The sequence below is a fragment of the Anabrus simplex genome, chromosome 8 (genome assembly GCF_040414725.1).
Source record: "Anabrus simplex isolate iqAnaSimp1 chromosome 8, ASM4041472v1, whole genome shotgun sequence".
Classification (NCBI taxonomy): Eukaryota; Metazoa; Arthropoda; class Insecta; order Orthoptera; family Tettigoniidae; genus Anabrus; species Anabrus simplex.
In genome coordinates this window covers 112,888,166-112,901,709 of record NC_090272.1, presented here as the reverse complement: position 1 = coordinate 112,901,709, position 13,544 = coordinate 112,888,166, and the positions used below count along the sequence as shown (strand labels likewise).

The 13,544-nt window shown below is 41.3% G+C and overlaps 1 protein-coding gene across 1 annotated transcript in view; it reads right to left on the bottom strand.

Moving 5' to 3' along the window:
- The window catches only part of LOC136879320 (phospholipase B1, membrane-associated-like), a 165,183-nt gene that overhangs the window by 86,813 nt on the left and 64,826 nt on the right, over positions 1-13,544 (bottom strand). The window contains exon 3 of the mRNA XM_068229066.1: positions 5,284-5,452. Within this exon, the coding sequence (XP_068085167.1) occupies positions 5,284-5,452 (169 nt within the window). The remainder of the gene's footprint in view (positions 1-5,283; positions 5,453-13,544) is intronic.

The window sequence follows — 13,544 nt, the reverse complement described above, 5'->3', positions numbered from 1 at the left end:
AAATTATATAAGAAGTAAGAAAGTATGCCATTAAACTTATTTATTATTTTAGACTACAAGAATCTAAATATAAAGCTAAAACAGAAACAATTTTCTTAGAAATATACATATTTCTGATTGTTAGACACAAGAATGCCTGATCTCAATCCCTTGCGTACTCCTCCAGGAAGGGACTGCTGGGACTGTTGGGAGGGTACGTGACCGTGTGACCTTATGGGGTGGCCGCCACTGTCCACGTCTCACGTATTGTTCATAACGGTCATGTAGACTGTGGAACATGATTCATAGATCTACAGGTTGCCGCAAGGACACAAAAAATTGGCTGTATCTTCTATCGTAATTTGGAGGAATTTCTAGGAGGCTCAAATGACTGGAAAACGGATTGTTTCAGCACGCCTCACATGTAAGTATCTGGGGGGCGTAAAATCTGGGAAGTGAGAAGCCTACAGGAATTCTCTTCCACCGAAACTAAGCGATCTCCAGAGTGTCGTTGCAGAACGGTGTGCGCTTTAGCTCCATCTTGCTGCATCAATTGCCGTTGCACTGGAAGATTTCTTGCGACATTTAGTTCTGTTTGATGTTCAGAACGGAGTCCACGTGAAGAAATCATTGTCTCTAGAACCTTTAAAATTATTTTCACTGTTATATTTTGCAATTACACTGGACAAAGCAGTGACTGAATTGGTGGCTATATTTCTAGAAATTAGAACTCAGAGAATTAGAGTAATTAGATGAAGTAATATCTGATTCTGTAATAATTAAGTGGAGAATTCCTCAAGGCAGTATTATTGGATCTTTACGTTTTATAAAAATATAACTGATGTGAGTAAAGAACTGGAATCAGAGATAACGTTTCTTTTGCGGATAATTTTATACTGTACAAAGAAATATGTTACAATCTGAGTGATTGTAAAAAGACCTCGACAATGTTATGAGATGGACAGAAGACAATGGTATGATGGCAAACAGAGTGAAAAGTCAGATTGTGAGTTTTACTAATAGTAAAATTCCTCTCAGTTTTAATTACTGCGTTGATGGGGCGAAAGTTCCACATGAGGATCACTGTGTCCACCTCAGTGGTGTAGTGGTTAGTGTGTTTAGCTGCCACCCCCGCAGGCCCGGGTTAGATTCCCGGCTCTGCCACAAAATTTGAAAAGTGGTAGGAGGGCTGGAACGGGGTCCACTCAGCCTCGAGAGGTCAACTGAGTAGAGGGGGGTTCGATTCCCTCCTCAGCCATCCTGGAAGAGGTTTTCCGTGGTTTCCCACTTCTCCAGGCAAATGCCAGGATGATAGCTTACTGAAGGCCACGGCCGCTTTCTTCCCTCTTCCTTGTCTATCACTTCCAAACTACCCATCCCCCTACAAGGCCCTTGTTCAGCATAGCAGGTGAGGCCACCTGGGCGAGGTAGTGGTCATCCTCCCCAGTTGTATCCCATGACCCGGAGTCTGAAGCTCCAGGACACTGCCCTTGAGGCAGTAGAGATGGGATCCCTCGCTGAGCCCGAGGGAAAAACCGACCCTGGAGGGTAAACAGAAGAAGAAGAAGAAGAAGAAGAAGAAGAAGAAGAAGAAGATCACTGTAAGTGCGTAGGTGTTAATATAAGGACAGTAATTCATTGGGATAATCACATAAACGGCATTGTAAATAAAGGATACAGATTTCTTCGTGTGGGTATGAGGATATTTAGGGGTTGCAGTAAGAATGTAAAAGAGTGAACATACAAGTCTCTGGTAAGACCCCTATTACAGTACGGTTCCAGTGTATAGGACCCTCACAAGGGTTACTCGATTCGAGAACTGAAAAAATAATGCATGGGAAAGCAGCACGATTTACTCTGGGTGATTTCCGACAAAAGAGTAATGTTACGAAAATATTTCGAAATGTGGGCTGGGAAGACTTGGAAGAAAGAAGGCGAGCTGCTCGACTAAGCGGGATGTTTCGAACTCTCGGTGGAGAGATGGCGTGGAAGGGCATTAGCAGACGAATACGTTTGAGTGGTGTTTTTAAAAGTAGGAAAGAACACAGTATGAAAATAAAGTTGTAATTTAAGGGGACAAATTGGGGAAAATATTTCTTTATTGGAAGAGGAGTTAGGGATTGGAATAATTTACCAAGCGAGGGGTTCGATAAATTTCCAAATTCTTTGAAATGATTAATAAAGGACTAGGTAAAAAACTGACAGGGAATCTACCACCTTTCGAAAACTCCGTTCAAGCCTGAATGCGTCCACTAATGTCATCCCGTGCTATCTTTCCGCTGACTGATAGAAACACACCGCTTAGTCCAGCAGCTCATCTCGTTACTCCCATGTCTTTCCAGCCCAAAGTTTGCAACATTTTCGTAACGCTACTCTTTTGTAGGAAATCACCCAGAACAAATCGTGTCCCTTTCCTGTGGATATTTTCCATTTCCCGAATCAAGTAATCCTGGTGACGGTCCCATATGCCGGTAACAGACTCTAGTTTGGTATTACTATAGACTTCTCCTTTACATCCTTTCTTTCTTTCTTAATCCGTTTACCATCCACTGTTGGATTTTACCTCGGACTCAGCGAGGGATCCCACCTCTACCGCCTCAAGGGCAGTATCCTGGAGCGTGAGACATTGGGTCGGGGATACAACTGGGGAGGAGGACAATACCTCACCCAGGCGGCCACACCTGCTATGCTGAAAAGGGACCTGGAAGGCGATGGGAAGTGACGGAAGTGGCCGTGGCCTTATATTAGGTGCCATCCCGGCCTTTGGCTGAAGGAGAATTGGTAAACCACGGAAAACCACTTCGAGGATGGCTGAGGATGGAATCGAATAACCCTTCACTCAGTTGACCTCCCGAGGCTGAGTGGACCCAGTTCCAGCCCTCGTGCTATTTTTCAAATTTTCGTGACAGAGCCAGGAATCGAACTCAAGCCTTCGGGGGTGGCAGGTAATCACACTGACCACTCCAGCACAGAGGAAGACACATCCTTACTACCTTTAAATACCCTCATAACCGTATGAAGAGATCTTCTTTCTGTTCTTTTTCTACCGCTTTCTACCGCTTGCCCACACCCTGTGGAGTCGTGGGTGCGAGCTGTGTCGCACATGTGGATTTGGCCCTGTTTCACAGCCGGATGCCCTTACTGACGCAACCGTAAGTGGAGGTATATATTTGCTACTGTGTGTATCTGTGGTGTTTGGTAAAGAATCGTATGCAGATATATATAAAGCATTCATTTCCAATCCCGTTTATGTGATTACCCGAATGACTACTACAACTACTACAGTAAATGTTTTCATTCCTGAAGGGGGAGACGGGCCTCTTAGTCGGTGACACCGTCTCTCAGGCCAGGAGATTTGTATCGGAGAAGTAGGTGTGCGGTGAAGGTGAGAGGGTTGACGGCCGTGCCCTGTATTAGGAACTGTCCTGGCATTCGCCTAGTGTATGAGAATCGAAAACCACGAAAAACCATTCTCAGGACAGCTGACAGCGGGGGCCAGCCCCTCAATATTTTCCGAAAACAGAGGCGTAGAGCCACGGTAGAGCCGTGGCCGCTCTTCTGCTCGGTTGGTCGGTCGGAGTGCAGAGCTGTCGGACCACAGACCAGCCGTGACCGCTTGTGGGCCGAGACCTACTCTGCATCTTACTGAAGTTATTTCCTTTTATTAATATCTAGGTAAGGGCGCCCAAGCTCGGGGGCAAGTGGCGGCCGTGACCTGCCCCCCCCCCACCCACTAGCTTTCAGGGAAAGGCAAAAATACAATGTAGTCAGGTGTTTTTCTTTCAAATAAATTATTTAAAAGTCGGTATTACGTAGAAGTGGTAGTACCGCCCCCCACCAATAGGCAGGGGATACGATGGGTGTTGTTCTACCGCCATTCATCTTCCCAACTTTTAAAAATATTGCATAGGGGAAAGTCGGGAGGTATCGGACAGTTTAACTTTTCTGCCATAATTTGTTTATGGAATAGGAAAAAAATCATGTAATTTATTTTATAAGCATCTATATTCTTGTATCAACGTACACACTAGAATATATTTAATCACAATTAAAAACACGGACAATATTAACAAATTAAGGAGGTCATTACACTTTCGTAGGTTTGAAAAATGGAGGGTGGTATCGGACGGTCAATCTTCTTTAACAAAACTTTATTTTTTTCACATTCAAAATAAAACAAATTAACGTTTAGCCATTCTGCAAATATCACACTCATTAGCGCTGAAGATTCTTGCTGGACTAAAATATTTAGTTACAAGATCATTTAATTTATAAAAAATATGTCCACTTGCTCCTTGTTGAAGCCTACTGCTCGCTGCAAGCTGATAGACTCAGCCGTCCTCAAACTGAGGTCTTAATGCCTCTTCATAAAATCATAAAAAGGGTCCTTCCTGCCATCATTTTAGTTTTATTAAACCTAAGTTCAGCTCTCAATTCCTCAGCAAATTGATACACAAGTTTTAAAAATTCTGTTTTGATGAGTGGGATGAGCTGACTGTCCGGGCCTTGATATGCATGTACAGGTCATTCTTTTCTTCATCTGAGAATATTCTCTGAAAAGTATCACTGTTCGCCGTACACGCTTTTATTGGAATCTCTTTACCAGCTTCAAGAGCTTTGATTCTATCATCTAACGTGCTTTTGTGGAAGAGGAACATTGACTGGCCTCTCTAATACTCATTGTCCATGACACTATTCACGGCTAATATTATATTGCTTTCTTCCCATTATCCTCGTATCTTCCCCATGCTTACCTAAAACAAAGGATAGTACTATCAGTAACCCGGACGGAACTGCAACCTATGTGTCCGAAACCGCACGTCAGTTTCGTGTCCGATACCGCCCGAATGACTCCCTTAAGAAACCACTGGAACTGAACAAGAACGTTCGAAAAGAAACTGATTCTAAACCCACGATATTACAGAGTAAGGAATACTGCTTCTGCTAATGCACTTAAAGTTCAATGCAACTTGTCCTTGTTGCTGCTACTTCTTGGTAAAAATAAATTCGTACCGCCCGAAAATCACACAAAGGACAAAAATACACCGCCACTCATAAACGACCCTGCCTTTCGACTGAATAGGATGTACCCACCCTTGAAACATGCAGACGGACCTGTGAGTAGCTAAACAGGTTCTGCCACATGCTGATAACAAAGACATCTGTGAATTGTCCGATACCAGCCGCCGTCCAATACCTCCCGACCTTCCCCTACTTCCGGGTCTACCCTCACCCCCAACCCTGCAAAGTGTCATATTGGCGCCTATGTATCTAGATCAGTTTTTGTTTAATTGACATTCTTACCTCTTGTTGGAGTAGTTTATGAAGGTGACGATCTCTGCTTCTGGGCATGAATGAATTAACCGCTGCCTCCTTAACCAACTCGTACGTTCTCAGCGAAGCCAGCGAGCTCTGCGCGCAGCTTTCAGAAACTATTAGCAGCAGAACTCCACCGAAGCCGGACAGGAGCATACTGAAAACACAAATAAGTTCTTACTTTTCCTCCTAGGTGACGCTTGTGTTCTTCTTTTGGATAAAAGAAGCATTTACTGAGAACCAACTTACAACTAATACCAGCAGAGCGCAAACACGGCGCAATGCAGTAGTAGTGGTCGTACTTGCAGTTTTGTTGTTTGTAGATTAGCAATGAAGGCAATATAAAGACACCAGTAGAACTTTCCTCCCTTCCACTAAACATAACCATTTTTTGCTTGATTGAGCAAGTATTGAACCCAATGATTAGCAGTCTTCATAGGCTTACAGAAGAGGTTCACATTTTGGAATATGGCCCCCGTTTTAGGGGATTTTCATTAAAAAGCATAGAAAGTTAGAAATCATAATGGGAACATCCACTTTTAAGCCCTATTACATCTTATAATGTTCAGTAATATTTCGTTCTTTCTTTCCTTCTTTCTTTTTTTCTTAATCAGTTTACCCTCCAGGGTTGGCTTTTCCTCGTACTCAGCGAGGGATCCCACCTCTACCGCCTCAAGGGCAGTGTCCTGGAGCGTGAGACTTTGGGTTGAGGGATACAACTAGGCGGGGGGACCAGTATCTTGGTCAGGCGGCTACATCTGCTATGCTGAACAGGGCCTTCTGGAGGGATGGGAAGATTGGAAAGGATAGACAAGGAAGAGGAAAGGAAGCGGCCGTGGCCTTAAGTAAGGTACCATCCCGGCATTTGCCTGGAGGAAAAGTGGGAAACCACGGAAAACCACTTCGAGGATGGCTGAGGTGGGAATCGAACCCACCTATACTCAGTTGACCTCCCGAGGCTGAGTGGACCCCGTTCCAGCCTTCGTAGCACTTTTTCAAATTTCGTGGCAGAGCCGGGAATCGAATCTGGGCCTCCGGGGATGGCAGCTAATCACGCTAACCACTACACCACGGATATACCGATTTTAATATCAATATATGTGTATTTTTACACAAAATAATAATGAAATTGCAAATATGCATTTATAAGCATGTATGCCATGAATATGCGTGTATTCCGTATGTATGCATTTATATGCACTATAAAACTTAGCCATTCGATTTCAAATGGTATGAATCGCCTTTACTTCTTAAGGGCATATTATATCTTGAAATAATGACTACAAATTCGGACCAAATGAAGCTCACGGCACAGTTAAGGGTGCCCAAACGATTGGCCAGTCTTGTTCGTGCCTTCGTGTCACATGCCCATAAAAGGTAATTCTACTTTTTCGGATGGTATCGGTAATCTTTTCTACGTGGGTATATAATTCGTCGTAAAAGTATTATTATTACTATTACCATCATCATCATCATCATCATCATCTTCATCATCATTTTCATGAAGGTGCCGAATGGCATCCTGTGATTGATTGTGCCATGCATCTTGCACCTTTGATGCAATTCGGCAATGGTTCTTGCAGGCTCTAGAGGACGCGTAAATTCCCGCTTCGTCGTGTCCCTACCGAGCTCGATAGCTGCAGTCGCTTAAGGACGACCAGTATCCAGTAATCGGGAGATAGTGGGTTCGAGTCCCACTGTCGGCAGCCCTGAAGATGGTTTTCCGTGGTTTCCCATTTTCACACCAGGAAAATGCCGGGGCTATACCTGAATTAAGGCCACGGCCAATTCCTTCCACTTCCTAGGCCTTTCCTATCCTATCGTCGCCATAAGACCTATCTGTGTCGGTGCGACGTAAAGCATATAGCATAGTGTCCCATACGTGTTCAGTCGGCTAAAGATCCGGTGATTTTGCTGGCCAGGACAGTTATTGTACACCACGTAGTGAACGTTGCGTCGCCGCAGCTCATTGTCCTGCTGAAAAATCACACCACTTCCTGTCGAAGAAATGGCAGTAGCACGGGGACAACAACATGTGTAATATAGCGGGCACTGATTACGTTACCCCCTTCAACTGTCACCAACTGTGACCGCGAGTTGTAACTGATGGGCCCCCACACCATGAAGCCTGGGGGTGGGACCTGGGTGTCGTGGGCGAATGCACTCTGGAATAAGCCGCTCACCAGATCTACGCCGTACACGTGTACGTCCATCACTTGCATAAAGACAGAACCTGCTCTCGTCACCGAAAACAACAGAGCGCCATTCCCCTCTCCAGTCTACTATTTCACGACACCAGAGTAGTCGTGCTTGGCGGTGTCGTGGTGTCAGTGGTACCCTAGCCAGACGCATACGTGATCTTAACCCTGATGCAAGCAGATGGCTCCTAACGGTCCTCAGTGACACAGTAGGTGCAACATATTACCGAATTTCGTTCCTGGATGATGTTCGGTCGACCACCGCTGCGCGCACAATGCGTCGATCTTGACGTGCGTCTGTAAGACGCGGACGTCCGGAGCCTGGTCGAGGGTGTGGGAATATTCCACAGACAACTGCTGAAAGCAGCGACACACCACCGATACATTGTGCCCAATCCGTCGATACGTTCATCCAGCTTCCCGCAGGCCCATAACGAGACCCCGTTCAAATGGCTGCAGTTATTTACCAAGAGCACATACTCGTCAGCGGGACATGGTTGTTGTTGCAAACACTGTTCACCTATAACCTCAGCACATTTACTGCTTGCAGAGTCAAAACAGAGTGCGCACGAACAGGCCTCCTGAGCCCCATACGTACGCCGATGTTCGTGAGAAATGAATCACTAATACAATAATCCCCTCAGTATGCACATATTATACACTGGTGCCACTGAACACAGTCCTTGAGGATGTTTCATTTTTTTTCCCGGCAATGTATATGTAACCGAGCGAGTTGGTCGTGCGGTTAGGGTAACGTAAGTGCGAGCCTGAATGCAGGAGATAGTGGGTTCTAACCCCACTGCCGGCAGCTCTGAAGATGGTTCTCCATGGTTTACCCATACCAGAAAAATGCCAGGGCTGCACCTTCGTTAAAGTCATGCCCATTTCGTTCCATCGCCCTTTCCTATCCCATCGTCTTCCCCTTGTGAGAGAGAGCTGTAGAATAACACCCACGGTATCTCCTACATGTCCTAGGAGGAGACTAAAGGAGCCCCAGACCTTCTTAACTTGAGAACGTGGGTTAGCGACCATGGGCCTTCAGCTGAGTCCTAGCATTACTTCCACTTAACTGTGGGATGCTCCTCACTTTAATCTATCTTATACGACCCTCCTTGGTCAATACTTATTCTTTTCCGACCCCGACGGTATTAGGTTGCGATGCCTACGAAGTCTTTTATTTTCACGTCCTTCGTGGCCGTTATCTTCCTATGACGGATACCTTCATTTTTCGAAGTGTCGGACCCCTTCAATTGTTTCCTCTGTGATTAGTGTTAATAGAGTATGGTTGCCTAGTTGTACTTCCTCTTAAAACGATAATCACTACCACCTCCGATCGTCACCATCACGTCTTATTAGCAAATCGTAAATTAATAATAATAATAATAATAATAATAATAATAATAATAATAATAATAATAATAATAATAATAATAATAATAATATAGCCTACACGAACCTACTACGGTGTCGTAGCAAGCGGAGAGGTGACAATCTGACGTGGCGCGTCCGAAGTGGCGGATAGGGGTGTTCTCGCCGGCTTGCCGGCGGACTTGAGCGAAATAAAATAGCTCTCGCGGACCAAACACACAACAATCTCTGTGGTTAACAACCATAGTTGTAAATCGGAGCATGCTCCACTTAAGATTCATTACCTTCGATAGTCAAAATGGCAATGTATTTTAGGAAAATAATTCCACTGTCCTGTCCAATCAGGCTTCAGAAGAAGGCTACTTCGGATTCGGTGGGTAGCCATCTGAGAGATAGCAATGAGTCGGAACATTTGCAACCAACTAAACTCAAGAGGATTAAACATCACCAAATTAACTGCATTGCAACACACAATATTTATTCTCTCTGTAAACTTGGAAGACGTTTACAGATGAATTAGATAAACAAAGAATTTTAATAGTGGGCTTTCAAGAAATGAGAAACATGATGGAAGAAACTTTTGAATCACAAGGTTATAGAATTTATAATGGAATACCTGACAGAGGAGTTAAGAATCATTGTTAATTTGGAACTGGGTTAATAGTGAATTTAAAAATAATAGATTCTATAATTGAATTTCAAACAATATCTCCAAGAATTGTAACTTTCATGTTTAAAATAACAAACAAAATTTATACAATAATAAATGCCCATGCCCCTACTAATGAAAAAGAAATTCTAACACGAAAAAAGAAAGAAGTGGATAAGTTTTGGGATCTTCTTGAACACATAATAAATAAAGTAATGTTAAAGTTTTATTAGGGGACTTTAATGCCCAATTAGGAAGGGAAAAAAGGTATAGAGATATAATTGGAAAATGGGCTCCACATAAATTTATAAACAGGAATGGCCAACGACTCGTTGAACTTTGCAGAGAGAATAACCTTTTATCTAAACCAACATATTTCAAAAGGAAACCAAACAAGCTTATAACATGGAAGAATCCTGATTGGAGGAAAGGGGAATAGCAGCTATACCTTGTCTGTATGTATACATTTTTCCATAAGGACATTTATAATGTAAAAGTATTAAGAGGAATACATACTGGTTCTGATCACTACATTGTCAAAATTAAACTTAAATTCACACCACTAAGGAAGAAGAACATCAAAACTAATAAAGTAAACAGGAATTATGACCCATACCAGTTAATAAAAAATGACAAATATAAGGAAGTCATTTAAAAAATAAAACTGACGGGTAACCTAGAAGAACTGATCCCAATTCTAAAAAAAAAAAAAAAAAAAAAAAACAAGCTGAAAACTTAGCTCCATTGAACCCTTGTAAAAAACACGACGACAGAATGTGATGAAATTCATAAAGAGAGACATCAGGCATGGTTAAAGTTCCAGGCCCATAAATCAGAAGAAAATGCTATCAACCTAAAAAATATCAGAAATAAATTCTCGCAAAATGTTAGAAAAATTAAGAGAGAATTGCATAAGGAAATAATAAACTCCATTGTCGTTAATTATCATAAAACCAATTCTAGAGACTGTTGTAAAATTTTTGGAAGACAACTACAGAAATATGCTCCTCCTACATTAATGTTGAAAGATGGAACTGGAAAAATGGCACGTAGTGGTAATGAAAATGCTGAGATTTTGGCAACACCATTCAGTAAACTATTGAACTGTGAATAACCTAAGGAACTACTCCTTTAAAAGCCCAATTTAATAACACAGATCCTCCAACATTTCAAGAATTAGAAAAAAGCACTACAATAACTTAAAAATTATAAGGCACATGGAGAAGACCATGTTTTTGTAGAGATGCGGAAATGTTCAAGTAATACGGTTCGGATTTCCTTACACAAGGCGTTAATAAAAATTTGGATCACTGAACATTTTCCGGAACATTGGACAACAGCATTAATAAACACCCTCTTCATAAAAAAGGAGATAAGAGTAATCTGAATAATTATAGAGAATTGTTTATCTTAGACTGCATACACACGATTTTTCCAAGATCTTACATAGAAGGATTAAAGATCAACTAGAAAAAGAGTTCGGAGAATATCAAGGAGGTTTCAGACCCTGGAGAAGTTGTGCTGAGCAGATCATCACTCTAAAATTCATAATGGCATACTACCGAAAACAAAAGAAGCCTATGGTAATAACATTTGTTGACTTTAAGAATACATATGATTGTATACATAGACCTTCAATGTTAAAAATTTTACGGAATTTTGGACTCCATCCTAAATTGATTAAACTGATAGAGCTTACTTTAACTAATACCATACTAAAAGTAAAGTTTAGAGGAAAGGTTTCTGAACCATTTTTGATTGAAACAGGTTTAAGACAAGGTTTATCACCATTACTATTTAATTGTGCATTAGAATTTATAATAAGGGAATGGTACAAAGTCAACATAAACGTTGGAAGCTCCAAACAAAATTTAAGTTTAAACTGTTTAGGATTTGCTGATGACCTTGCTGTATTGTCCAACAATATTCAGGAAACTCGACACTAAATTAAATCTCTACAGGAAATAACACACAAAATAGGTCTTTCAATATCCTTTGAAAAATCTGAGATCATGTTTACACATCCCGCACTGGTAAATAAAATAACAATTGATGGGCAAGAAATCCAAATAGTTGATAAATTTAATTATTTAGGCGAAATCATAACTTATAATCTTAATGAGAAATCAGCTTGGAATAACAGAATAAATAAATTAAACAAAGCAAATAATACGAAACACTTATGAATAGCAGCAAATTTCAGACACTATAAAACAGTCACAGAGCCAGAAATAACTTATGCTAGTGAAACCATTTTAAAAACTACTAATAGAGCTGAAACAGACAGAATACTTAAGACAGAAAGAAGAAGAATTAGAACATGGATAAATAAACAGTATCAATTAATGGACAATGGAGAAGAACATCAAATAAAACAGTTTATAAGGAAATCGAACCAGCATTGAGCATGATTAGGAAAAGGCGTGTATCATTCTTTGGACAACTTATCAGAACTCCTGACACCAGAATTAGCAGAAGAATAATTGAAAAATTATGGAATGGCAAGACCAAGATTAGATGGCTCGCGGAGGATATTAAAGAACTACAAATAACTCTCAAAAACAGAAAAATTTAAGACACTTCAAGACATACACACCAGGCTACAGACCATAATCAATAAAAGGTCAAATCGGAGGATATTTTCACCACAACAAAGGAAGGCAGCACCTCTCAGAATTAAAAAATACTGGGCTGATAGGAAATCAAGGAATCCTAATAAAGAAGACAGCTAAGGATAACATGATGACAAGCATAATTTGTGGTCATACAAATTTTAGTGAAAAATGGAAGGGTATGTATACGTACTTCAAAGCAGAAATAGGTTCCAAGAATGACATTCCAGGAATCATTAATGAACAAGGGGAGTGTGTATATGAGGATCTTCAAAAGGCAGAAGTATTCAGTCAGCAGTATGTAAAGATTGTTGGTGACAAGGATAATGTCCAGATAGAGGAGGTGACTAATTCTAAATAAGTATGAAAATTTACCTATGATGTCAATGACATTTACAGAAAGAACCAAAGGATGAAAACTGGAACTGATAAGATTTTGGGGGATCTACTAAAGGCAATGGGTTGGGATATACAGTAGTACCATATCTGAAGTACTTATTTGATTATTGTTTGCATGAAGGAGCTATGCCAAATGAATGGAGAGTTGCTATAGTAGCCCCTATGTATAAAGGAAAGGGTGATAGACATAAAGCTGAAAATTACAGGCCAGTCAGTTTGACATGCATTGCATGTATGCTTTGGGAAAGCATTCTTTCTGGTTATATTAGACATGTTTGCGAAATTAATAACTGGTTTGATAGAAGGCAGTTTCGGTTTACGAAAGGTTATTCCACTGAAGCTCAAATTGTAGGATTCCAGCAAGATATAGCAGATATCTTGGATTCAGGAGGTCAAATGGACTGCATTGCGATTGACTTATCTAAGGCATTTGATAGGGTAGATCATGGGAGACTACTGGCAAAAATGAGTGCTATTGGACTAGAAAAAAGAGTGACTACTGTTCTGCATTTAGGGCAGTCGCCCAGGTGGCAGATTCCCAATTTGTTGCTTTCCTAGCCTTTTCTTAAATGATTTCAAAGAAATTGGATATTTTTAACATCTCCCTTGGTAAGTTGTTCCAATCCCTAACTCCCCTTCCTATAAACTAATATTTGCCCAAACTTGTTCTCTTGAATTCCACCTTTATCTTCATATTGTGATCTTTCCTATTTTTAAAGACATCACTAAAACATATTCATCTGCTGATGTCATTCCACGCCATCTCTCCACTGACAGCTCGGAACATACCACTTAGTCGAGCAGCTCGTCTCCTTTCTCCCAAGTCTTCCCAGCCCAAACTTTGCAACATTTTTGTAACGCTACTCTTTTGTCGGAAATCACCCAGAACAAATCGAGCTGCTTTCCTTTGGATTTTTTCCAGTTCTTGAATCAAGTAATCCTGGTGAGGGTCCCATATACTGGAACCATACTCTTGTCTCCTTCCATATAAGAATGGTCTCTTATAGGGAAGACTGCTTTTAC